This window comes from Pseudonaja textilis, chromosome 2, assembly GCF_049901715.1.
Source record: "Pseudonaja textilis isolate UNSWEBS1 chromosome 2, rPseTex1.2, whole genome shotgun sequence".
Taxonomy (NCBI): domain Eukaryota; kingdom Metazoa; phylum Chordata; class Lepidosauria; order Squamata; family Elapidae; genus Pseudonaja; species Pseudonaja textilis.
Genome location: NC_141991.1, coordinates 42,851,981 through 42,878,935, shown reverse-complemented (window position 1 = coordinate 42,878,935; position 26,955 = coordinate 42,851,981). Strand labels below are relative to the sequence as shown.

The 26,955-nt window shown below is 37.4% G+C and overlaps 1 protein-coding gene across 4 annotated transcripts in view; it reads left to right on the top strand.

The window, feature by feature from the left end:
* The first annotated feature begins 1,907 nt into the window (after positions 1–1,907).
* Positions 1,908–26,955, top strand: part of TMCC1 (transmembrane and coiled-coil domain family 1) — a 114,513-nt gene continuing 89,465 nt past the window's right edge. Inside the window, exons 1-5 of one of the 4 annotated variants that reach the window (XM_087923739.1) lie at positions 1,908–2,202; positions 8,897–8,952; positions 16,334–17,043; positions 20,767–20,792; positions 21,578–21,620. In XM_087923739.1, the coding sequence (XP_087779865.1) occupies positions 16,495–17,043; positions 20,767–20,792; positions 21,578–21,620 (618 nt within the window). In that variant the 5' untranslated portion in view covers positions 1,908–2,202; positions 8,897–8,952; positions 16,334–16,494. The remainder of the gene's footprint in view (positions 2,203–8,896; positions 8,953–16,333; positions 17,044–20,766; positions 20,793–21,577; positions 21,621–26,955) is intronic. The other 3 variants (XM_026722892.2, XM_026722898.2, XM_087923738.1) reach the window with 3 other exon arrangements.

Sequence of the window (26,955 nt, the reverse complement as noted above, 5' to 3'; positions counted from 1 at the left end):
TTTGCAGATGATATGAAGCCGGGTGTGTGTGCCAGCACCTTAGAAGATAGACTCAATATTCAGAAGGATCTTGATAGATTTGAACATTGGGCTCTATTCAACAAAAAGCTGTTCAAGTGGTGAGAAAAGTAAGGTTTTATAGTCAAGAAAAAACAAATGCACTGTATAGAATAGGTGGTACCTGGCTCAACAGCAGTAACTGTGAAAGGAATCTAGGAATCCTAGGTCCAACCTAGCGGACCAAGTATGAGCCAGTGAAACAATCCAGTTTTAGACTGCATCAACAGGAATTGTATCAAGACCATGTGAAGCGTAAGTACCACCTTATAATGGCTTGGTAAGACCACACCTGGAATATTGCATCCAGTTTTGATTGCCTCTATACAAACCAGATGTTGACTTTCTAGAAATAGTGCAGATAACAGCAACAGAAATGATTATGGAGGCTGGGGGCTAAAAATATGATGATTGCCGGAACTGGTATGTGTTGTCTAACAAAGAGAAAGACTAGGGTTGATATGATAGCAGTCTTCCAATATTTGAGGAGCTGTCAGAGTAGAGGGGATCAACCTATTTTCCAAAGTGCCTGAGGACAGGACAAGAAGAAATGAATGGAAGGTTATCAAGGATAGATCTAACCTAGAATCAAGAAGTAATTTCCTAATAGTAAGAATAACAAGTAAATGGAATGGCTTGCCTCCAGAAGTTGTAGGTGCTCCATCGCTGAGGATTTTAAAGAAGAGATAGAAAAGCCATTTGTCCAGAATGATATACAGTGTCTTGTTTGAACTAGGGGTTGGACTAGAAAACCTCCAAGACGGGGGTGGGATTCTACAGGTTCACACCTATTTGCTAGAACTGGTTGTTAACATTCTAAGCAGTTCAGAGAACCAGTTGTTAGAAGAAATTACTGGCCTAATCCTGTAAGGAAGGCAGGAAGGAAACATTTTGGTGTTGCTTACAGAAACTGCCTCTCCGTTGACCTTTATTACATTCTTGGCAGGACTAGACTTCCTGTCTCTGGACGTCTCTGGAGTTTTTTCCCCCCTTCTTTGCTGGTACTTTGCTTGTATGGAGTGACCATTCAAAGTTACAATGGCACTGAAAAAAAGTGACTTATGACCATTTTTCACACTTACGACTGTTGCAGCATCCCCGCAGTCTTGAGGCCAGGCAAGGAGATGCGTGCCTCGATGTGAGTGATATTGAGTTGGCCATGCCTAGCCAATAACATGACCACCAAGCCACGCCCAAAGAGCCGGTTGTTAAAAAAGTTGAATCCCACCCTTGCTCCAAGGTCACTTCCAACTCTTATTATTCTACGCTGCTTTATTCTGGGTGCCTTTGGAAATAAAGGATTGAGAAATACCGTTGTGAAGTCTGTGACATATTGAATTTTTGTTAACCCTTTTATTATATACAAAAGAGATTGATGCAAACTTTCCTTTTCCAAAGAAAATAGGGTCGTTCAGCCATTAGATATATTGCGGACAATATTACATTTCTTCCATTCCCCTGGTCTCCAAAAATTATCGCTCTCATTCACTCAAAGAAAAGTGAGGAAATGAGATTTCGAATTAACGTTAAAAACATTTGAGAGGTAAGCGGCGGTAACTACAGAAAACTCCCGAGGGAAGACATGACGCATCTCTCCCTCAAGCCTCCGAGGAGCACGTGAGTCGAAGCCTCAAGCCAAGCGTACGCCGATCCCTTAGCAACCGCATCCAAAGGGAAGCCCCGCTCTAACCATAGAGTTTAGAATGCTCCGCAGGAAGTCGACGGAGGGGCAGTCCCTGCTTTTTCCGTCCTGCCGTCCTGCGACCTCTCTCCTCTTCGCCTCCACTTTTTGTCTCCTCCAATCGCCAGCCGAGATGGGCGGATCCAGTCGCTCGCGCTCTCCTTGCTGCGCCCCAACTCCCCCCCCCCCACACCTCCGCCTCGGTACGCGCAAAAGTGACGTCAGGTGGGGCTTAATGTGTATGTGCGGCTGGCGACCTCTTGCGCAACGACGCGACGTTCCTGCCTTTGCCGTGAGGAGGCAGTGGCTGGCGGGAAGGAGGAAGAGGAGGAGAAGGAAAAAAAAAAAAGGAAAGTGTTGGTGGCGGCGCTTGGAGCCGCGGGATGGAGGATCAGCCGCCGCCGCCGCCGTCACCGCCCCTCCAGGAGCTGCTGGGGCGTTGCCTCCCCCGACTCCCTCAGCCGGTAAGTGGGCGCAAGCGGCTTCTCTTTGAGACGCCGGTGCCGGGCAGCCGCTCCCGGCCACTTGCTCCGTCCCCTCGCCTTTTCCCTTGCTTGGCCTGGTGGGTCTTTCTGCCGAGTACCTGCTTTCCGTGAGGTTCTGCCTGCGCTTACCCCACCTCCCTTTTTATCCTCACCCCCCACCCACCCCAATTCCCGGGTTTGGGATCCGGCCTCAGCCGGGAGCAGCTTTTCCGCAGACGCGCTTTGTCCCGCTCGCCAAGCAGCTCTGTGCAAGGAGGAAGAAATCGCGGGGAGATTTGGACTTGGGTGGGTTTTGCGGGCTGCCAATACCTTCGGAACCGCGCACCGGCGTGGGGTTTCTTTTTTGGGGGTGGGTGTGTGGGTAGAGGCGTTTCAAAAGGGCTCGGGGACTGGATGGGGTCCTTCTCCCGGCTTCGCATTTGTTCCGTTCGCAGCGTGGGAAACAATGGCAAATGTCAACAAACGAGGCGAGAGAGCAAGACTCGAAGCTTTTTGCCAGCAAAACGGTCCGTTTTAGGAAATGGACTCTCGACGGTGCCTGTGGTTTTCGGCTGCCGGTTTAATTTTGTGCCGCGTTTGTTTTGCCAGGAGGAGGAGGAGGAGGAGGAGGTCGTCTTCCGAGTGGAGTTAGCTTAGCTTTGTTTGTGGGCGTATTTGCGGTTGCGTGCAGCATCCTTAATTTGGTACCAACTTATATCCGACTTCGTTAGGTATGCGGGTTGAGCTGGTCTTTAATTTTTTCCTCTGTGTTACCAAATAAAATTTCTTTTTAATAAAATTAACTTCTGGATAAGAACGCCAGTTCTTTCTTTCTGATTGTTTATTTCCCCCCCTCCCCCCAAAAAAGCTCTGCTGCCCTGTTTTTAAAATATAAAAATAGGTGCAGGTTTTTAAATAGCACCTTAAAGAAATAGCAATACTATACAATAACATGCCAATATAATCTGAAAATATGGAAACATGGCAATATAATGTGAAAATAAGACTGCTTTAAAAATGTTATAGAAACTAAATCTAGGAAATGCTGGTTCTGCATACATATATTTGGCCCTGATCTGCAAAAGTTGTTATCCAATACAGCTATGGGACAGAATGCAAAAGTTTTAAAATGTATGACCGAAGAGTAATATTGGTATTGTATTTTTATTATAGCCAATCAAATTTCTTAATATTACTTTTTGTCCTTGTTCCATCCACTATTTTTGGAAAGTGGTCTCTGACATGTAATTAAAAGATCAGGTGTGGCCCTCTGACTAGTTAGGATGCCTAGTGCATCCTAACCATTATCTAATTTAAAAATTACTAAGAGTCTGGTGGGCATAAACAAATGAAGTATTTTATAGGCATAGTTTTATTAAAATTGTAACTTGTATTTTTCCTAAGTTGGCAGAATAGTCAGTTTTAAGAACTTTAAATTCTTTATTGTGATAGAATCTTCATTAGTTTTTTAAAAATCCAATTTTGGAAAGCATACAAACATGAACAAACCAAGGAACATTAATTTTTCAAAATATTGAAAAGTTAAACCCCCCCCATTGACTATGACTGTTTTGGAAAGACTTGTAACATTTATCTCTTAGTTACATCAGGAATCAGTGTGCCATAGTTGAAGGAAATAAAATATTTTTGTGTGTGTGTATTGCTATTTTGTATAGGTAAAGTCCCCTCGTAGCCTCCCTATGGGAAGTGTTAGTCATCTTTTTGTACTTCCTGAAATAAAAAGGCATTGCATCACTTCATCATGACTTACATGGATTCAACTCTTCTAGTACTTCATATAGTGGAAACTCTGAGAACTTGATCCTGCCAAAGGTGCATAAATTGTTCTTTGAGGAAGAACTTTTAAAATCACGATTATTAATTTACTATAGATTGCATTCATGTCAAGTTTATCTCTTTCTTCCTGTGGTATTGTTCTAGTTAGGACATTTCCCTCATTACACCATATTTAATTTTAGAACTAAAGCACATAAAATATGAAACACATATTTTAATTTGTTGCCTCAACATGTGATGAATTAAATCAATGGTTACATATTACTATTATAATTACATTTTATATATTTTATTATAATTATATAAGCTCCATGTTCTGATGAGTATGACAACTACTAATGTGCTGTGCATGGAGTAGTAAAGGAAGTAACGATTACTTTTATAATATCTGCATAGGTTTTGGATGAGATGCTGTACTAATTATGTGAATCTTTGATCTGATTCAGTAGTGTTACTATTATTAGAGGCTTACTCCTATGTTTCAGAAAAAATGTATATTAGCTTTTGAAGCATGAATAATACTGTATGTATTATAGCTATGAAGAGATACAAATTAAATGAGAAGAATTTGCTTTTGAGCACATGTAGATTTGTATCTGTCAGGAATCTCTTCAAATAAAGTTAAATTTACTGAGCTGTGGTTGATGACTAGCAAGTAGGAATATCTTACAACTTATAAATGATGTATTTGGTTGAAGTTGTTGCTGACAGATGCTCATTGTATTCCCATGCATGCTCCAAACTATACATTGAACTGAGCACATTAGTATGTGTGTCTGTAGTTTAACCAGAATTTCTAACTTCCCCAATATATTTCCCATAGACATTTTAAAAAGGAACTTGATAGGTCAGTTACATAAGGTCTATTGATGCTTCTCAATTAATAGTAAAGAGGAAGGGTCTAAAAGACAGATAAGATTTATATATTCTATATATATATTTCTAATTCAAATTTTGTGTTTCTCTGATAGAGCAGCAACTAGAATAATAAAAAGAAATGGCATAGAAATATTATGAGACAATTTATTCCTTCATATAATGTTAAATCTTGCTAACATGCAGTTACTTTTAAACACAGCTAATTATTTGGAATATACTTACATTGCAATTCTGTTGTTATATGCAAAGTAGCTTATTAGAAATGCATATCTAAAAGTTGATGGCCAGTTTGGTGTAGTGGTTAAGATGTCAGATTAGAAACCTGAGAGAGTGTGAGTTCTAATCTCATATAAGGTACAAAGGCGGCTGGGAGACTTTGGGCCACTTATTCTCCCTCAGCCCTAGGAAAGAAGTAATTTCTGAAAAAAAACCTTGTAAGAAAATTTCAGGGACTTTTCCAGGATTAATTATGCTGATATGAATAATATTAACCACATTATTTACTGATATTGTATACTGACTTAACTTCATAGATGTTACAAATATTTCTATTTTGAGGCCCACATAAAAGAGGTTAATGTTTGGAACAAGGGAGATCTGCAGTTTCAATTTCTTTTATCTCTTTCCAGCAAATGGTATTTAAAGTATGCTGCCTGAGATAGCAAAGAACCATGATTATTAGTAGTTACTGATAACCAGATTCGCCATGAATTTATGTTAAAATCATCTATATTGGTAATTATCAGTATACTGAATGTTAGGAAATACCACAACCATGTTATAAAAAGGCTTATTGAATCTCCCAATATTTATTTTTATCAAATGGCCCTGCACTCAAATACCATGAAGGGAGGGAAAAAAACTTCTTTTTATTCTCATCTTAAAAAAAATATTAATCAAATTTATATGGCCACCCATCTAACCAGTGGAACTCTGGGCAATGCACAAATATAAAAAATATATCTAATTAGAAGAAAAAATACACACATCAGAACTGTGTAAAAAATCTGATTTTCCACATCTCATGTTCTCCTGTTAACAATCCTGGTCCAAGTGTAAGTTTAGGCTTTTACATAATACCTCTTACTAAGCCGGATAAGGTATGGACCCACCTACTTTAGTTACACCTATATTACAGAGCATTTCCTGCTAATGGCAAGGACATAATATCAGACAGTTTGGGCATAATACATTATGAATGAATAATATAATTTAATCTAAAATGAATTTTGACATTTTGAGAACAACTGGATGTCTAGGGACAGTAGAAAAGGTTTGTAGAAGCAGCAACTAGTCAAATATTTTAACCAGTGCTTGAGATAAACATATTATTCAGCTTTGAATGTTGTACTTTTATACAATTTTGCTAATACAGAGCTGGATAATTATGATCACAAGAGTCATTTGTCTCTATTAGCTCTTAATAACTCTCTACTGTCTGTATGTGATCTGAAAATAGAATGGTTAAATATTAGAACACACTTTCCCAAACTGAGATGTACTTCCCTCTGTGAGATGCAATCAGAGTCCAAGGAAAGTGGGAAAAACCTTTTGGTTACATTGTTACAATAAATGTACCTTTTCCAGATTTGTGTTGTATTGCTTTCGTTTATATTCATTTTGTTTTGGATTTTTAGAGTGGCTGTGTACATTAAAATTACACTAAAATAAGTGTGATGGTAAAAAGTTTAGGAACCCTTGGATTAGAACATTTTCAGGATTACACAAGGTGAACAATGTAGTAGACCATATGATAGACTTTTATGAGAATGTAAAAAGAATAGAATAATTGTTTTGTATGTATTAACAGTTGCAATTAGCAATTAGAGCAATATCCTTCCAGGGAGTCACTTACATTTTCATTGTATCTATTTCCCTTTTCCCTTCTTTCAAATCCTATCTATTCTTTTGTGCCTTCAATTTTTTTTCTGCCTTGAAATAAACTTATTTCCAGCTAACAATAATGGAGTGATTGTGATGTGATCATAATCTGCCAGCTAAAAGCAAAATGTTTTTGTAAAATTATCAATTCCAAGTCAATTGATCTTTGGGACCTTTAACGGAAATGGTTTGAGTCAGCTAGGATTTGTGCTAGTAACATAGATACATGCCTCAAATTAGTTTTATTCATATATGCTTAATAAATTTGGGTTTATTTATATCCTTCATATCTCTAAGACAATTTGATATCCATATCTTGGTATCTTTATTTTTTATATTACTGATTTTGTCTTTTGTCCCTATAACATTCTGTCTGTCTATGAATAAATTTCAATACATATTTAAATAATAACATTATTCATCTTGGAGCTCAAAATGGCATTTGGAAGCAGATGTTAGTAGCAACAGCTGCCAGTAAACACACTGTTGAACAGAGCTATCAAGTATTACCTTCTGGAATTTTACATTTTTTAAAAATACCATAGCCTGTCCATTATGACTTGTTTCCCTTACAACTGTTTCTTTTCCATTAAAAAAGATAGCTTGTTTGGACTGGATTGTTCAATAGTAATAATATGGAAACATATTTATCTTTAATTGCATAGTGTGTTTTAAACTTTTGTAAGCCACAGGTAAATGAGCAGTATTAATTATTCATTACCTTTTTGAAGCATATTTTTGGTATTGTACATTCCCTCAGGCTTCTGAATCTGTTTTTCAATTAGCAGATTCTCAGATTTCCCCCCAGATTTCTATTGCTTCCAATGAAATAACAACTAGATAATAAGTAACACAGATATTGACCAAATAATGTTCACTGGATTTATCTATATTAAGATGTATGTAAACATATACATTACTAAGTAAATTTCATTTGATGCTTCTCAGTAGTATCAGTTTTGTTGCAATATTCTAGAGTAAAATTTCATTTTTACTTATAAAGCTATAATTATTAGACAGTTTTTATTAATATTTGAGTGAGTATTCAAACTGTTTCACATGTCATTACTGTAATGTACCTGTATAAAGTAGATTAATAGTATCATCTTAAATCAGGCTGTCTAAATGAGTTGCTCATACACTTTTCTAGGAACTGTGTGCCCCACAAACTTGTATAGGAGAAATGTGAGTTAAAAATATAGTCTGTCAAGATATTTTATATACTGTATTATTGAATAATTATATATTATATTTAAATGTCTAATAATGTAGAATTACTATTAATATTTTGATAAATCAATAGTAAATCTCATAATGGTCAACTCAGTAAACACATCTGTAAAATACATCACATTATTGAATAAAATTTTGTTGGACTATTCTTTGGCAGGAGTAAATGTTTAATCAAATCCCTGATGTTTTTAGCAGAAATGTGGGGAATTTAAATATCCAGGTATGTCTTCCTACCTTGTTGTGTACCTCAGAATATTTTAAACTGTGAGAGAACATATCAGTAACACTGTTATAATGTCTTGTTCTAGTAGCCTCTTTATAATGAAAAGTATGGTTCTGATCATACAAAAGGTTGTGTATCCTTTTTTTCCACCAAAATATAACAGCTTAATGAATTCTGAGAACAACCTAGACCAATATCAACATGTTTGTTTTACTTACAGTTTTTTTTTCAAAATTGAATTCTTTTCATATTGCTACAAAATGATAATAGTAAGCTATTGAAATAATTTTATTTTTAAAATTGGATAGCTTAAAACATAAATAGATCTATTCATTTTGGTTGTGGTGCTGTAAGTTACAAAGGAAACCTCTTCTTGAACAAATGCATTTGGAAAATTCAGCTTGGAGAAGCTGCATCTTTCACCATTTCTGGCAGTTCATTTCAAGATTGTTTGGCTGCAGGGACAAAATACAGCATTGTGAAGGAAGCTCGCATTCAGCAAAACCAAAAATTGCAGATGGCAGCAGGTACATAGGCATCATTGTATTTTCTGTTCTTTGCTATCCTGAGGTCAGCTAGAACTTTAAACTTAGCACAATGTATGCTTTGAGGGCATTCTATAAATCACATTATTCTGATATGGAGAGTTTTGTTCTAATATATATTTTTTTCATTCCCAAGCTGCTGTTTGAAGAGGAGCCCCATCAGCTATTCATGCTTAAGGATAAGTGGTGGAGGTAAGAAATCACTTCCTAATTTATAGTTAAGATAACAGATATTTTGTATTATTAGTTCATATGAAATTTTTATATACAGAACTTGAAAAATATTGAATTTGAGAAGGCAGATCAGCAGATGGAAAGATATACAGGCATGTGAGAATTTTGATGAGTGCACAGGAAGGCATTTTTTAAAGCAAGCTCTAGTATTGACTTAGTTTGTTGGCTAAAATGTAGTGCATTTCTTCCAGCATGTGTTGCATAAAGAGATCTGGTCTCAAAAGCATTCTTAATTGTTATATTAATCAGCAAATCTGATCTCTTTCTTGGCAAGTTAGAATTATATAATGTTCAAAAAACTGAACATTTTTCCTGTTACCAGCTGAGTTGAGCACTATTAACCTTTTTTACAAAAGTAGTGAAACATTTTGCTATACTCATAAGGAAGTAGTAAGCTTGCTTAAAAAATATAAAATGGCATTTTGAAGAATCATGCTGAAAAGATGTAATTAGCTATAAATATGTATGATTTTCATGCTATCTAATGATTAAATGTTACCATGTAATAGTTCTTGAGTCAGTGATGAGCAAAAGATGCAAATAAATATCTGCTAGCTATCCTTATGTACTTGAAAGACTAGACCTACAAGTGTTGGCCTTTCTAGGAGTTTGGAAGTTGTAGGTCAGGGGTGTCAAGCTCACGTCATCATGGAGGCATCACATGAAGTATTGGGACTATTTTCCCTTCGCTAAACCATGCGTGGACATGGCCAGCATACAGCCTGCGGGCCGCGTGTTTAACAGCTTTGTTGTAGGTGTTATAATGGGTGTAAAAAGCATCTGATATTTAAATCACTTCCATTCCCACTGTTAAACAACTCTCTCCTGAAATAAAAAAACATTATTGAAATTCAGTTACTCTTGTCACAAAATTTTCACTGTGTTGCTTTGTAGATGGATGGGGATAGATTTAACTATGGAAATGAGTCTATTCCCATTTTTACAATTTGAAAACCAGTCAATTATCAGGCTATTTTGCTGCTTTATTTCAGCAGTTCAGTATTCAGCTATTTATAGATATTTGGGAAATGAAGATTGCATATTTCTGATCTAATAAATCTGACTAAGACGTCAGTACAAAGTGACAAACTCATATTGAATGCACATAGCATTTATAGCTGATGGTAGATAAATATTAGAATTTAGTACTGTAACAATCATGTTACTCACCTATAAACATCTTAATGATTCTGCAGCACATTCAAATATAATTGGTTTTGAGTAAAGCATAAAAGATATACTTTTTCTGAGCATATAATCACTGTGTAATAAACTACAAAATTTAACAGAGGAATTAGTTTGATTAATTGCAAAAAGAGTGAATGGCTGTGTAGCAACTTGCACTGTTCTATTTGCAAATGCAGAAAGGTATAAATTATTTAACCAGTGGAGTCTTCTTAATCTCTAGATCAGTGTTTCTCAGATATGGCAACTTTCTGGTATGTGGGTCTCATCTTTCAAAATTTTCATCACTGACCAAGTTGAGAATGGAATTCTGGGATTTGTAGTCCATCTATGTAGGAATTGCCATAGCTGAAAAACAGTTCTCTTGATAAACTCTGCTTTGCATCTTTTATTAAACTTGTGCTCTTTAGAGGTTTTCAGATTTCACTTGTACTAAATATTTTGACAGATTATTTTTCTGAATTTGGATTAATGTTGGAAACTATAGCTCTGCTTTGCATGCTTTATGATGTTTTTGCATCTTAATAATCCTACAAATTTTATGTATATGGCTCTTTTAACCACAAATCAAAATATCTCCATAATTGTTCTTCACATTGTTCTTACTCCTTTATGGGTTTCAGGGTTCATGAGGGGGATACTAATGGTATCTAACTTGAGGATTTGTGTGTCTAGATATATTTTAAAAAAAATTAAAACAGATCATTTCAATCTTTGTAAATGAATTAGCTGCAAATGATATCACACAGCCAGTTTGGCTATCATAATCACATGCTCTATTAGATGTTTTCTCCATTATATATACATCATATTTATGGATATAGCTTAAAGCTCAATTTTGTCAAGATTTAAAACTTTATACAAAATGTTTTATCACTTTATAAAGTTTTTTTTTGCTTATGATCCAGATTAAACTAAATGTGTGGATCTTTATGTAGTTTTCACTGCTTCCAGTAAGTTTCCTTTCTAGCAGTTTTGCTTCAGCGCTGCCTGGCTCTTTTTTCTAGTTATACTGTTTGCCTGTTTCTCCTGCCTGAAATTCTCGAGGAATAAATTTGTTCCTAAAACTCTAAACTAGATCCACATGTACTTCCATTTTGGCTTAGCAGTAAACTTGTCCTCATAAACTTGCTAATTTTGCTTACAAGTATGGCTAATTTGGTATGGCTAACTTGGTTATCTAAATTGATAACACAACAAAATTATTAAATAAATGTACAAAAACAGAATTCTGGTTTCATCTACCTGAAGACATCATTAACAACAAACAATTACTTCATATTCTTGTGTTTGCTGGATGGATAAGGCCACAGACCTCTACTCACATTCACAGTAAGAGTTTATCCCAAACAGTTGCTTTAATAGGCTTTTCTTCAGTCTATGAAGTGGCACAAAAACATGCAAGCATAATTTGATGTCTCTTGTCAGACTTGGTAATGAAGCCACTGAGTGCTACTGTCTTTACATCTTCATTGGAAATTTAAGGACAATTTAAGGAAAGCAATTAAAGGATTTCCTATTTTCATAACATGGGGGAGGCTGGAGCTAAGAGAGGAGGCATGTTTTGACCCCTGTGCATAGCTATGTGTCAGAACCTGATATTTGAATTAGAAACAGATTCCCAGTAAAACAGGAGATAGAACTACCTTACAGATTATCCGCAAAGTCTGATCCATGGCCGTAAGGTGATGGAAGCTGTAGTGAAAGCAGGATCCAGCTTTTTTGGGCGAGTTATTACACTTCAAGCAGTAGTGTTGCTTCATTTCTCTTCTCTTCTTTTCTACCCCCTAGTCGTCATGACACTCCAAGCTTGGGATCAGGAAAACTAGTACTCTTCAATATCTTCATTAACGATTTAGATGAGGGAATAGAAGGGGAACTTACCAAATTTGCAGATGATACTAAGCGGGCAGGAATAGCTAACACCCAAGAAGATAGGCTCAAGATCCAGATGGATCTTGACAGACTAGAACACTGGGCCATATCTAACAAAATGAAATTCAATGTAGAGAAAAATAAAGTCCTACACTCAGGCAAGAAAAATCAAAAGTACACATATAGGCTGGGTGAAACCAGGCTCAATAGCAGTAACTGTGAGAGGGACCTTGGAGTCTTAGTGGACAACCAGCTAAATATGAGCCAGCAGTGTGCAACAGCAGCCAAAAAAGCTAATGCAATCCTAAATTGTATTAACAGAGGGGTACAATCAAGATCAAGGGAGGTACTAATACCACTCTATAAAGCCTTAGTAAGGCCACACCTAGAGTAGTGCATCCAGTTTTGGTCACCACACTATAAAAATAATGTTGAGACTCTAGAAAAAGTACAGAGAAGAGCAACCAGGATGATTGGGGACTGGAGACTAAAACATATGAAGAACGGTTACAGGAACTGGGCATGGCTATAGTGAAGAGAAGGACCAAGGGAGACATGATAGCAGTATTCCAATATTTGAGAAGTTGCCACAGAGAGGAAAGGGTCAAGCTATTTTCTAAAGCACCTGTAGACCAGACAAGGAATAATGGATGGAAACTGAACAAGGAGAGATTTAACCTGGAACTAAGGAGAAACTTTCGTACAGGGAGAACAATCAACCAATGGAACAGCTTGCCTTCGGAAGTTGTGGGAGCGTCATCAGTTGAGACCTTCAAGAAGAGATTGGACTGCCATTTGTCAGAAATGGTGTACGGTCTCTCGCTTGGGCAGGGGGTTGGACTAGATGACCTACGAAGTCCCTTCCAACTCTGATTATCTGTTAATCTGTTAAAAGATGGCCAGAAAAATGCTGCTTCTCCCATTTTCTTGTAATTGTAAAGAGAAGGGCTTCAACCATGCATGGCAGAATGTCACTGGATGAAGCAGGATGGAGTGTTCTGCCATACAAACTGCCTAACAGTTGGGTCACTTGCGTATATCTACCAGTCTTGCATGAAGCATTTACAGGTGAAACTCGAAAAATTAGAATATCATGTAAAAGTTCATTTATTTCAGTAATGCAACTTAAAAGGTGAAACTAATATATGAGATAGACTCATTACATGCAAAGCAAGATAGTTCAAGCCGTGATTTGTGATACTTGTGATGATTATGGCTTACAGCTCATGAAAACTCCAAATCCATAATCTCAGAAAATTAAAATATTACATGCAATCAATAAAACAAGGATTGTACATCGAACAATATCGGACCTCTGAAAAGTGTAAGCATGCATATGTACTCAGTACTTGGTTTGGGCCCCTTTTGCAGCAATTACTGCTTCAATGCAGCGTGGCGTAGAAGCTATCAGCCTGTGGCACTGCTGAGGTGTTATGGAAGACCAGGATGCTTCAGTAGTGGCCTTCAGCTCTTTTTCATTGTTGGGTCTCATGTCTCTCATCTTTCTCTTGGCAATGCCCCATAGATTCTCTATGGGGTTCAGGTCAGGCGAGTTTGCTGGCCAATCAAGCACAGTAATCTCACGGTCATTGAACCAGGTTTTGGTGCTTTTGGCAGTGTGGCAGGTGCCAAGTCCTGCTGGAAAATGAAGTCAGCATCCCCATAAAGCTCATCTGCAGAAGGAAGCATGAAGTGCTCCAAAATCTCCTGGTAGATGGCTGCATTGACCCTGGACTTAATGAAGCACAGTGGACCAACACCAGCAGATGACATGGCTCCCCAAATCAACACAGACTGTGGAAACTTCACACTGGACTTCAAGCATCTTGCAGTGTGTGCCTCTCCATTCTTCCTCCAGACTCTGGGTCCTTGGTTTCCAAATGAGATACAAAAGTTTCTCTCATCAGAAAAGAGGACTTTGGACCACTGAGCAACAGACCAGGTCTGTTTTTTCTTTAGCCTAGGTAAGACGCTTCTTATGTTGTTTGTTGTTTAGGAGCAGCTTGACAAGAGGAAGCCCATGTCCAGGATCCGTCTGTGTGTGGTGGCTCTTGATGCACTGACTCCAGCCTCAGTCCACTCCTTGTGAAAGTCCCCAACACTTTTGAATGGCCTTTTCCTGACAATCCTCTCCAGGCTGTGGTCATCCCTGCTACTTGTGCACCTTTTTCTTCCACACTTTTCTCTTCTACATAATTTTCTATTAATGTGCTTTGACACAGCACTTTGGGAACATCCAACTTCTTTTGCAATTACCTTTTGAGGCTTTCCCTTCTTATGGAGGGTGTCAGTGATGGTTTTCTGCACAACTTTGAGGTCAGCAGTCTTTCCCATGATTGTGATTTCTACTGAACCAGACTGAGAGACCATTCAAAGGCTCAGGAACCCTTTGCAGGTATTATGGCTTAATTAGTTGATTAGATTGGGACACTTTGAACCTAGAATATTGAACCTTTTCACAATATTTTAATTTTCTGAGATTGTGGATTTGGGGTTTCATGAGCTGTAAGCCATAATCATCTCAATTATGACACATCACAGCTTGAACTATCTTGCTTTGCATGTAATGAGTCTATCTCATATATTAGGTTTACCTTTTAAGTTGCATTACTGAAATAAATGAACTTTTGCATGATATTCTAATTTATCGAGTTTCACCTGTAGATGATAAATACAGAACCAGCCTAATGTTTGATCAGTGTTTTGCAAAGTGCCAGGTACTCTTAGGTATGCATGATCTGTCCTGTTGCCAAAATGAAAATGGTGAGAAAAGTCACCATTGTCTAGAAGAATGGAACTTGCTTACATTTGTCAAATATGACAAGAGTTGGGCAGATCCCAGCCTCTGCTGATCATTACTGCAGTAGCCACCAAAGTAGCATAAACCATGCATACAGCAAGGCTTGTGTTGGGAAATGATGGAAAACCCCATTATTACATAGGATCAGTTAAATACTAAGTGAGACAGCCTCATCTATGGGATGTGAATGAAACAAATGCTGTATCATGAGAACACGTCCTTAAATTGGAATGGTTTATAGATGAGCTTTAAGCATAATTGATTAGGCCACAAATTGTTCACTAACCATATCAACTTGTAGGTGGAGCCAGTGAATGTGAACAAGAACGATTTATTGCTTACCCATCCTATTGTATTAGACAGTGTAGCTGTACTAAGGTATACCATATGAGAGATGTAGAAGCCTGAGATAAGGAAAAAACAAAAGAAATTTGGGAGAAAATGTTTGCCCTTTTTTCTATTTTCATATTTCCCTCAAGACATTTTATTATTTTTTCCCCAAAAATCCTAAGCAGGCAGATATAAATTTAAAGAATAAGTATATATTCCTTGTATTTCCTTTTTCAGTAATGTTTTACATGATTAACATGTGAAATACATTATACTAGAAATATAAACACCTTATATATGAGTCAGAAACAACTTGATGGCAGATAATCTTTGAAATGGTAGCAAAATCTGAATTTGCAAAATCCACGAAAAAGTAAAAATTATAAGTAGAAGCTGCTAATACTTATGGTACTTCAGATTCTAAAAACAAATCTGTTAAATGTAAGTGTTTTGAGCCTTGTTTCTCACTATATAGCTTTGTTTCCTTTATTTTTATGCGGTGGTTTTGGCTTTATTTTTTTAATTATAATTTTTCTCAGCATTAATTGCTTGCCTTTCTGCCTGCTTCTCCTAATCAAAATGAAGATGTGCTATATTAATTGTAGCATCATTTCTTACAATAAGTAAAAATAAAATAAATTTAATCAATGCATTTTAATTATTTTAATTTTTTTGAGATTCACACTATGAACATATTTACAAACAAAATATGTATAATATTTTTAAGACACTAATGGTAGATTTTGTATATATTTCAGTTTGTTCAATGTTTGTGTTTTACCAAAACATGGGAAAACATTTTTTTACTGATATGTTTACATTTTTGGCAATAAAATACTACTAGATATTTGCTATATTATGAGATAAAATTCACAGATTCATATCATTTTAGCTTTTTTCCTGCTTCCAGCATAGCATGGCTTATAGTTTTCAGTTCTTTCTTTGGACATTTTTCCAAATAAAAAACAAACTATTCATAAGTTGTATGTTCTGCCCTCAATAGATAATGCATTTAAATCTCCATGGTAAAAAGATGCTTCAATAAGGTATTTTAGAATTTGATGGAATTGTGAACTAATTGTATGTTTTCACATGGATATATATTAATCCATGCATGATGGATAACTTCAGGTTTTTCTTTAACATTAGATAAGCATGAGACCAGCGTGGCACAGCTGTATGTATATGCACAATTGAAGCAATTGCACACTTTATTGGCTGACAATCTTGGCATTTTTTAGCAAAAGACAAAATTTAAAGACCCAACACATTTATGTTTGACTTGTCAAATAAACTTGCGTTGTCACCTGATGGAGCCTTCTAGTGGTGAACAACTCTATGACGACCCTGATGTTGGAAACAAAACTCAAGATCCAGAAAACAAAAGGCAGCATGAATCTGAACAAAAGCTGTCAAAAATTACCCACAATGCCTTGGAGAACATTAATGTAATTGGTCAAGGTTTGAAGCACCTCTTCCAGCATCAGCGTAGGAGGTCGTCAGTATCTCCGCATGATGTTCAACAAACTCAGGTTGATATGGAACCTGAAACAGAATTGGAAAATCAAAACACCTGTGCCGAAATTGATGGTATCTCTACCCACTCTACAGCTCTGAATAGAGTTCTCCAACAAATCAGAGTGCCACCTAAAATGAAGAGAGGAACAAGTCTTCACAGCAGACGGGGCAAGTCAGATCCTCCGAAAGGAAGTCCTCAAATCAACAGGAAGTCTGTCCAAGATATTAATTCAGGTCGTCCCAGATCCTCATCTACTACTGATGCTCCATCCAATTTATCAATTCTGGAGATGGCCTCTCCTATCTGCTTAGCTGGTGACGATGTCGGATCAGCAGATCGGGTGAGTATAGAAAATTATTTTCCTTATATGATATTTTTTTAAGGTATTGAGAAAAAATAGAGGCCTGACCAATTTTTTTTCTTGGCTATCATACTTTAAGGGAGACCAAATAAACTTCATTTTAAATAAAATAATACATTATCAAAACAGCTATGTTTTATTGTATGTCCTAATTTCTTTTTTTTGCGTGATTTTCATATATTGTAAGCTGGCTTGAAATCTGGTTTTGAAGGGTAAGCATATACATCTAAATAATAGTACAGCTTGCTGGAGAATGTCAATATTCTTGAGTTGTATTCTTTTTAGAGCTTTTAAAAAAATCTTTGGACAAAGTAGAAGCTTATCATGTAGATTGTTTCAAAAATAATATTAACCCCAAAATTGTTGTTTTTCTTTGGATATCCGTTTAAATTCATAAATATATGGATTTGTGTAAAGTAGCCCAACAATTCTACTATTACATGAAATTGCAATTGTGGAGTTTAATGTGGATCAGTGGATTTCTTAGTGATGAAGCACTCTCTGCAGTTAATGGTTAACAAGCTAAAGGTAATGTCTAATTTGCTATCCTATATTATTATAAATATTCTATCCATGACTTAGAATTTAACCTCATTCTCAAAAATAATATTTAATTTACAGTACTTATATAAATTATGTTTAGAACCCTGACAGAAATATTTCAGACTTGGTCAAAGGAATAAATTATCTTTAATCACTTGTGAATGTGTTGTCGTGGCATTTGAATTGAAGGAATTGGCTATTCTGATTCTGCTGCTGAACCTCTTACTGATATTTGATATCACTAAATCCAAACCTAAATTAAATCCTGGTCAAGCAAATAATTCTGTTCTTTAGAATATCTACAACAATTTTGAGCATATTCAGAATACATTTTTAAGAGACATGTAGGCACTTATTAACACTAGCGATTAGTGCATCTATAGTAACAAACAATACATCTTTCATTTCACCCTCTCTTCTGCAGAACTTTGAAGCCCAGTGAAATACAATCTAATGAGAAAGACATATTCTGTAATGAACTATCAGTTAAAGTAGACATGGCCACTGCTTTTCCCACTTAAAACCATTAAGTGTAGCTCCATTGTTCAACATGTGTATGTATTATACTTGTCATTTCATAGTTCTAATTGGTATTTGGCAAGTCTTTACTCTTAAGATTGTATCAATTTTATGAATTTTAATCACATTTACAATACTCTATATAGCTATAACATAAAATTAATAATTAGAATTAATTTGAATGTATTTGGCCAATAGGTTTTCCTTTGTCTCCTGCTTTTGACAATAATATGCTGTGTATTCAAATATTCTGGATAATTTGCTTTGCATGAAATTTTTACAAGTGGCTTTTCAAGTTGCAATTTATAGAGAAAGCATGTATCATGAATTCCTGGTTATAAAAGAAAATAGGTGTGAAGTTAAAAATATTGACAATTATCTGACCTAAGAAGTTTAAGAACTTCAGTTGCTGTTCATTAAATTAATTCTCTTAAGGCTAAAATTACTCTTGAAGATAAAAATGATTGTATTAGTCATTCATCAAGTACTAACATTTGTTATGCACTCTGTATGAAATAACTACTAAAAATGGATACTCGGAATCTTTTGAGACTCTGATGTTATGTATTGTGGCCAAAGCCTAGTTATCTTTTGAAATATGCTATTATTTAAAAAAAAAATCATGTATTTTCCAGTAATGTGAAAAAATAGGCTGTAAGTCTGGTGTTTGAAATCCTGCAAATTGAAGGGAAAACAAAGGAAGAATTATTTCTGTAGATAAATCTGCCAGTTGTATTCAATCATTATGCATTGCCTTGCCTTTCTGCCTAGTCAGTGTAAAAATTTATTGAAAGGATCTGAGGATTGTGTATTTCTGCTTGAGCATTTTCAGGATATGGTTATTATTTCATTGCCATGTTTGTATCATGTGTATTTCATTCCTCAGGATTAATAGGCTTTCCAGTAAATTATATGTTAAAACACAAGCATTCAGTCTTTGCAATTAATTTGCAAACTGAATGCAGTTTATCCCCCTGTTTAAATTTGGTAATGTCTCTCTTAATTCAGACAGATTAATTCTGACATTTTTGACATCCAGTAGAGCAGTTAGTGTATTTAATGAGTGCCCTATTAAACCAAGCATAGACTATTTTATTACGACAACTGCAAGGGCTTTATATTTATATTGAAACCCCCAGCTGTTTTCTAATCTCAAAATTGCAAATACAGTGTCACGGGCAATAATTTTTCCATTTAAAACCTGGCCAAATGTTCAAATTCTGCTATAGCCATCCAGAAACATTTTGCTTAACACTGAAGGAAGAATGTGCATATATCTTACGTTACCTGAAATGGAAATGAAATTTTATAATTTTACATTTGGTAGGGAGTTGGTGGTCTTGCTGATTTATATTTAATTCACATAAGTAGTTTGCCAATGAAATGTCTTCTGTTCCCCATTTTTTAAATTAAAATCAAGAATAAAAGTAGCATAAAATACTCTGTGAGGCATATAGTTGATAAGTATCATCTTATCTCAATGAGAAGCCAATGTTGATTGAAGTGCTTTTTTTTCTTTATTGTCTTCAGCATTAGGGGTATAGAAAACAGAAACAGAATTCTAGTTTGAATAGTAATTTTAAATGCAGCTAATTTATCTAGCAGTGATAATAAAAAAGGATGCAATTTGTTCAAAAGAACAGAAACAATTGAAAAGTAGGCAGAAATGTTACACATATTTATTCCTTCTCTGAAATCCAGATGAATTATTTGATACAGTTGCTGCAAGAAAGAACAAATAAACAATGTTGTGCTGTCCATTAGCATGTACCTAACCGAATAGATATGGATGGTACCTTTTGAAAGAAAATGGCAGATCTTTAAAAAAAAGGGAAGAAATTTAGCAGTTGAATGCAGTAATTACTTTGATATTTGCTGTGAGACAGATTTGGTCTAGTGCTGTCTACCCAGGAATCCTTGACTTGTATTGCTGACAGCTTTCTCCTTCAAAGGGTGAAGGAAGACACAATATGATTAGTTATATATTTGACTTCATTTAGGGAAGACTTAGTTGAGGTAGCAGGAACATGCAGTTGTGAGGAAATGACCATGTATTGCTGGAGTTAATGATTTTAAGGGAATTCAGAATTGAGTGAGATCAAGTGCCTCATTTTTTTTTCCAGAAAAAATATACATCAATTAAGCCAGGGCAGAATATGGACAGGGGAACTAGAGAAGGCAACCCAGAAGACACAATTCCAATTAGCAAAAAAAAAAAAAAAAAGGAAAGGAAGAAAGAAGAAGACAATATGCGGAAAAAAGCCAATAGTTTTAATTAAAACCAAATCTAATAAAAGGGTTAATAAAGATCTGAAAAGCAAGTAGTTGTAGTTATAGTGGTGGTCGGAGGAAGGGACATAACAGTTACCCAAAATAATAGAGCTGGAATGAAGAAAGCAAAAGCTCAGAAACACCTGAGTTTCAGCAAAGGATGCTAAGGGTATTGAAATGGGCTTCTTTACCTATGTTCAAAAGAAAAGGAAAAGAACCAATATACAAACTGCTTGGTAAAAATAGCAAGATTTTAACATTGAAAAAATTTCTTAAATTCCTAGTTTGATCCATTCTTCTCCAACAAAAGGGATTTGTAATATATCGATACATCCCAATATGTGTTCTTGATTTTTAAGAAGTTTGAAGAAGAAAAAAACCCTCAAAACAGTTTTGTAAAAATTCCCATGAATTATATGAGTAAGGTATGGTCACTTTAACAGAAGGACAGTTGTATGGACAGCATTCTTCTTCTAGAATAAGAATGCTACATATCAGTCTTGAAAATTCTTTCAGTTATGATGACAAAACCCTCAATTTGTAATTCCATGGAGGAATTTTGGTGAGTTTCAATTATGAGAAATTTGCAGGCCACCTTAATTATTAAATGTGTGGGGATTAATTTGGTTGTTCTTTTAAAGGGAATATCAGTTTTCTTAAAGAACTGGAACTCCCCTCTGCACCAAAGCCAGAACTGTTTTGGAATATCATCTCATTATAGATGAATAGTGATGTACCTTAGTTAATTGAGCTATTCATTATATTACACACAATGAAAACACATGAATCTCAGTCCACAAATGTGTATCACGAGTTTGTGATTCTTAATTGGAGAGCTATCTTGTAATGATTTAGCACAACTTTTCAGTTAAGAATCTTAAGCTTGGTCAGTGTTCACAAATAATATTTCCTTTGTACAGTATAATTCTTCAAGCAGAGTTGTACAAAACATGTGATTCTGCTTGAGTGATTATTATAGAGAAACTCCAGTGGTACCAAATCTCGATGCACTAGCTAATCAAAAGTGCTGAATTGTTTGTTGAGTGAAATGAGTACTGAAAATTTCTTAAGTTTGCCTTAAACAAAACAGTAATAATTGAGCACAAGAATATGCAAAATGATTAAATGAACAATCTCTCTTGGAATAGTGGTCTGTAGAAAATTGAAAATTTAACTGAAGAGTCATGGAAGAAGAACCAAATAGCCAAGGACCTGAGGGTGAAGTAAGTAAAAGAAAACATTGGAAGTATCGTATTAAGGTCTTAGATGGCAATAAAATACAGTATCTTAAGACTATAGAATATAAATGTACCTCCAATGGAGGAAATTAAGTCTTCTTAGTTAATGTAGTTATAATATGTTTCACTATTGTTATCTTCTATTTTAAGAATACTGTGGTGCCCATTAAACAATTAAAAAATTCTCTTGTAAAAAGAGTAGTCTTTAGAGTACAGCTTTTATCCATTTTATTTAGAATCTACTATGTGACTGTGCTTATTGAATTCCTGATGAAAATACAATGGTTTTGCCTAAAAAATGTTTTCTACTATTTCAGGTTATGCCATTTGACATGGTTAAAATTTACTGCCATTCCAGCAGTCTTGCATTTCTCTGTGTTATGTTAATTTATCAGTTTTTGGTTAGGTATCAGTTTTTATAGTACTAGGCAATTGTATGCATTAAGGGCTATGTTGTATTCAATAAGGAGTTACAACCTAATATGCATAGATCAAATATCTTTTGTAAATCAAAATTATAATGTATAAGCTGGAAGATAAAGCCGTATTTTGCTTTTTTTTTTAGTTCATTGCTAAATATTTCATAGGTTTGGCTTTGTTGTGAAAAGAAAAAAAGCTTAAGTTTTAAAGTTATAAATAATCTAGAAAGAGAGGGTTTCTTTTTGTTTTATTTGAAATTGGTTTGGTTCTTTCTCCAGATTTTCCAAAACTCTTTTGTTCATCTTGGTATGAATTCAGGCCATAACAGCCCCACTAGGAACAATTCTATCATAACATTTTGAGTGTCCTGATTCCTAAGAAACAAAAAGCTAATGTTTTGTGTGTTCCATAGAAGAAAACAATAGAACTTGTAGTCTCTGGTTATTTTGTGCTTTATCCGTAAAAGTAGATTATAATAGTGTTGGCCAAGTGCACCCAACCTCAGATTAATGTTTGTTTGTTTTAAAAATGTATTTAGTAAGCTGTAGAAGCAACAATTAAGCACCATTTTTACAGTTAGCGAAACAGTCACAAAAATATGGTAAAGATTGCATCACATGAACCTAAGAGCATTATATTAATAAATTCCCTTATTTCAGTATTGGCTTTTTTACGAACACATATGCATACTGCACATTTTTGTATTTGCAATCTTCATGCAGAGATCAACAAATTTTGCTTACTTTGTCCAATTAGTCAGTCATCTCTGTGTAGCGTGACATGATTTTAGAGCAAAACCACCTGGTCTCATCCAGACCAGTTATGACTGGAGCCAGCAGCAATAGCAGCTGCCATTAATGTTTCTTTTGATTGATGTTGAGGTGAAAGTGTCTGATGATTATTTTAGACAAGAAGGAGTAAGCAGGATTTTAGTCATTGTCCAATGGCAGTTTGAGAATATCTAATAAAGGCAGCTGGTTTTGAGGATAATCAGAAGTTCCATCTTCTCCACATCACCTTTTTGATGGTATCCTCTCATCTGGGATCTGTGACTACCTATTGCCTGGAGTTCAATCCTGACCAGCTCAAGGTTGACTCAGCCTTACATCCTTCTGAGATTGGTAAAATGAGGAGCCAGATTGTTGGGGGCAATATGGTGACTTTATAAACCGCTTAAAGGGGGCTGTAAAGCACTATGAAGCAGTATATAAGTCTAAGTGCTATTTGGTGGGAGTGCAGCCAGGTTCAATCAGGAACATCATTCGTCCCACAATAAAGAGAGTACTGTATCTATTATTCTTCTGCTCACTGAGGTAATGTAATAAAAAATCCATCCTACAATATGCAAGAACTTATAGACACTTCTTTCTTCACAAGGAATGAAGAATCCTTCCAAGGGAAGTGTGATGATCCGGGGCGTGGCACAAAGGCAACACAGTCAAATAAGCAAGAAGAGTCCCTTAAATACCTCCAACTTTCCCCCCTATGTCCAAGTTACCTTAGGCTGGAGAAAAAACTCTCCCAAGAACAGTCTTTAAGTGGAGGAAATTCAGTCCGAAAACAAAGTACATACAAACTGTAAATAAAAATCCACACAAATCACGCTGCAACAATTAACTTGACAGGGAAGGATAAGGAATTGCAGACTTGAAAGGCCAACAAAACACACAATTGGGAAGATGCCAGGAACCCATTTGCTTCCAACAACTTTGCTGTGCATAGCTTCCCTTTTTAAACACTGTGTTCCCAGCTGCAGCTAATGAAGGGAATCAGGGCCCTTTCCTCCCTTTAAGCCACGCAACTCATGTTGCTCCCTTCTCCGTTCCTCCCTAGGATGAAGAGGGAGTGGCCCTGAGTCTTCCTCTGAATTCCCCCTGCCTTGCACTACCTCTCCCCTGCTCTCCCAAGCCGGACTTTGCCCTTCCCTGTTTCTTCCACAGCCAACGGAGCCACACTCCCACTCCAAGTCAGCTGCTCAGCCTCCCCCTCGGAATCAGATTCTGATAGGGGCATGACAGGATGGGATATGTTTATACTTACAAAAATCAGACATGATATTCTTCCAATTAAAATCGGAATTCCGATTTTGGGGGGAATCCCCCCTTTCCCCCCTTCTCCTCCTCCTTCCCCTCCCTCGAAACCCCCTGAGTCAGAAGTTGCTACCACCGGCGTGACTCCAGTCCCGCGTTGCCTCGGGAAGGGAAAGGCAAAAAGAAGAGCCGTGGCGGCGCTTTGCAACGGCAGCAGCAGCACCGGAGGCTCAGGCGCAGCGGCTCCCGGTTTTGCCTTTCCCTTCCCGAGGCAACGCGGGACTGGAGCCGTGCCGGCGGTAGCAACTCCTGACAGCCCCAGCTGGACACCTGAGCAGAGCCCGGGAGGTGCGAGCGGAGGCCGCTGAGCAGCAGGAAAAGGGAGCTGGGCAGCCACAGACCAGCCGTCTCTCTGTCTGATGGCCTCGGCTGAATCTCTGCCTCCCAGCATGCTTGGTCCTCCGCCCACAGGCTTCCCTGGCCCTTTGCCAAGCGGGTTTTCCGCCCCAGCCCGGCAGGGCCCTCGCTGCCTTCCCCTCGCCTGGCTGACCAGGCTCCTTGGGCAACCCGGCTGCCTCGTGCTGAGAAGCGCGCTGCCAGGCGGGGGCCAGGCGGCGCAGGAAAACACGCCACCTCCTGGCCCTGGCGAGGGAAAGCAGCAGGCACTCCCTGGGTGGCGGCCTCGGCCCCGCCACCAGGGAAGCGGCTGCCCAGCTCCAGAGCTGATCCACACCTGACCGGCTGGAAAGGAAGGGCGTGTAGCGTTGGTGTTGTGTGTGCAATTTCTTGGCACACGGCGCGGGGTCTCTTTTGGCCGGCCCTGATTTTTTTTTCAGAGGGGAATATCATGTCTGAAAAATGTGGGTAGTGTTAGAAACTGATGTTTAGCTCTTGCTGTCTCTTTAGATGAAGCACATAACACATGGTTAGGATGCTAGGTTGATGATCAGCAAGCCCGCATTTGAGACACAACTGCTGCTGTGTGGCAGGGTGAGCTTAAAGCATGGCTATTCCAGTTGGCATGGAGCTCTGAAGGAGAAGCTTAGGCTGGAAGTGTTTGGTGCAGTGATAAAGAAGGCACAACCCCATCTCTGCTCAAAACCCACTCTCAGTGTACATACAAACAATAACAAAGATTACTATATAATATTATATATCATGATACCAATAGTAGAAGGTAATAGGAAAGATGAGGAGGATAAAAGTTATGCAGTTATATTTACATGGGTAAATATCCTTAGACATAAGAAAGTGCTATTGGAAATAGGTGCTCAGCAGAGTGGAATCTGGCATTGGTGTAGTTTTATAAAGAATATGTGTCTTCTCCCATGAGCTGTTCAGAGCATCTAGTAGTGGGAGGTGCTTCAGTCTCTGCATGTCTAGGCTGGGCTTAATTTGTGAAATCCTCCTCCTCCTCCACGGAACTCCTCCCCAGCATTCCCCAGTTTTGGCTCAGCCTCGTGAGAGATAGGCAGTGCTTGTGATTCTTCCTTGGCCGAAACAGGAAAAATTCTTTCCTTGCTAGCAGGTTTGAAAGTTAATCAGCTTGTCTTTAGCTTGTGATCTCTCAACGTTGGCTCGCATTACAGAGATCGCTCGCATTACAGGGAAGCGCCAATTCACGCCCCAAAGCGGTGGGAGGCTTCAGTGCTGCTCCGTGCCCCCTCCCCACAACCGATCTTTCTACCCCTGCCATTCTGACAGATTGCCGCAGAGTTTCTTTTACCCGAACAGCGGTGTGAGCTCTATGCTCCGAACAGGAAAGTATCGCTTTCCTTCCCCCTCTGAACGCCACTTGGGGTGGAAGATTCAAATGCTTAGTGCCTTCCACCCTTCCCTGCCGTTTAGCCTTATAGGAAAAGCCATCGGAGGCTATTTCTTCACCCGGTGCGAGTTTGCTGCTGGGGAGTGTGCCAAAAGATTAATGGCTGGAGGGCATCTTTTCTTACAAGACCTCATGGCCGTGCGCCTGTATTCCATTTCGTGCTGTGTGAGGTAACTCTGTCCTGAGGAGAAGTTCCCTTCAGGAACACTGGGGACCATTATATCCTCATCTTTTCTACATTCGAGGCTATTCTTACAGTTAAATTATTGGCTTAACCCTCACAGCCCAATCAACCCAGCAACACAACAGCGAGCACCTAGGCCTGTGTCCGCCCGTGCAGGGAAGCTGTTGAAGGCCTCTACCCTTATCAATCTGGGCCTTTAGGCGTTCTCAATTTGGATGTTTGGTTTCTCAGCACTTAACATCGTGCCACTTAATTAATATTCATATACATATTGAGATAGATATTATTTATTTATTTATTTATTTATTTATTTATTAGTGGTTATATAATAATATAATAATAATAATCTCTTCAGTATAATATTTTAATATCAATAAAATATTATTACTGAGATACGACTCATTATAGATAGGTATTATTCAAAAAAAAAGAGGAAAAACATCTCAGGGCAACTGGTCTGTCCTCAGATCAGGCCCCTAGGTGTGCCAACCACCTTCACAGTATTGCATTGTATAACAAGCATATTGCAATTCCAACTTCAGTCGAAATGGCAGATGGTGGCAGCTCTCGGACCTCATCCTTGAAGGTCAAAGCCAAATCTCAGCACAAACCTAAGCAGGCTAAAGGAAATTCTAAAACTTCAGAAAGGGATGCCATCAGACGCCATAAAGCTTTATAAAAACAGATAGATAAGTGCACACGGGAGGCATACAAGGGTGACGTCCTCACGTCCATAAACCTGACGGAGTCATACCCACATATTGCTATTTGGCCTTCCCACTATAAATTTCTGAGATTCTGTTATAATAAACACCATTTTGAATATGTGGCCCTTCCTTTCGGACTAGCTTCTGCCCCAGG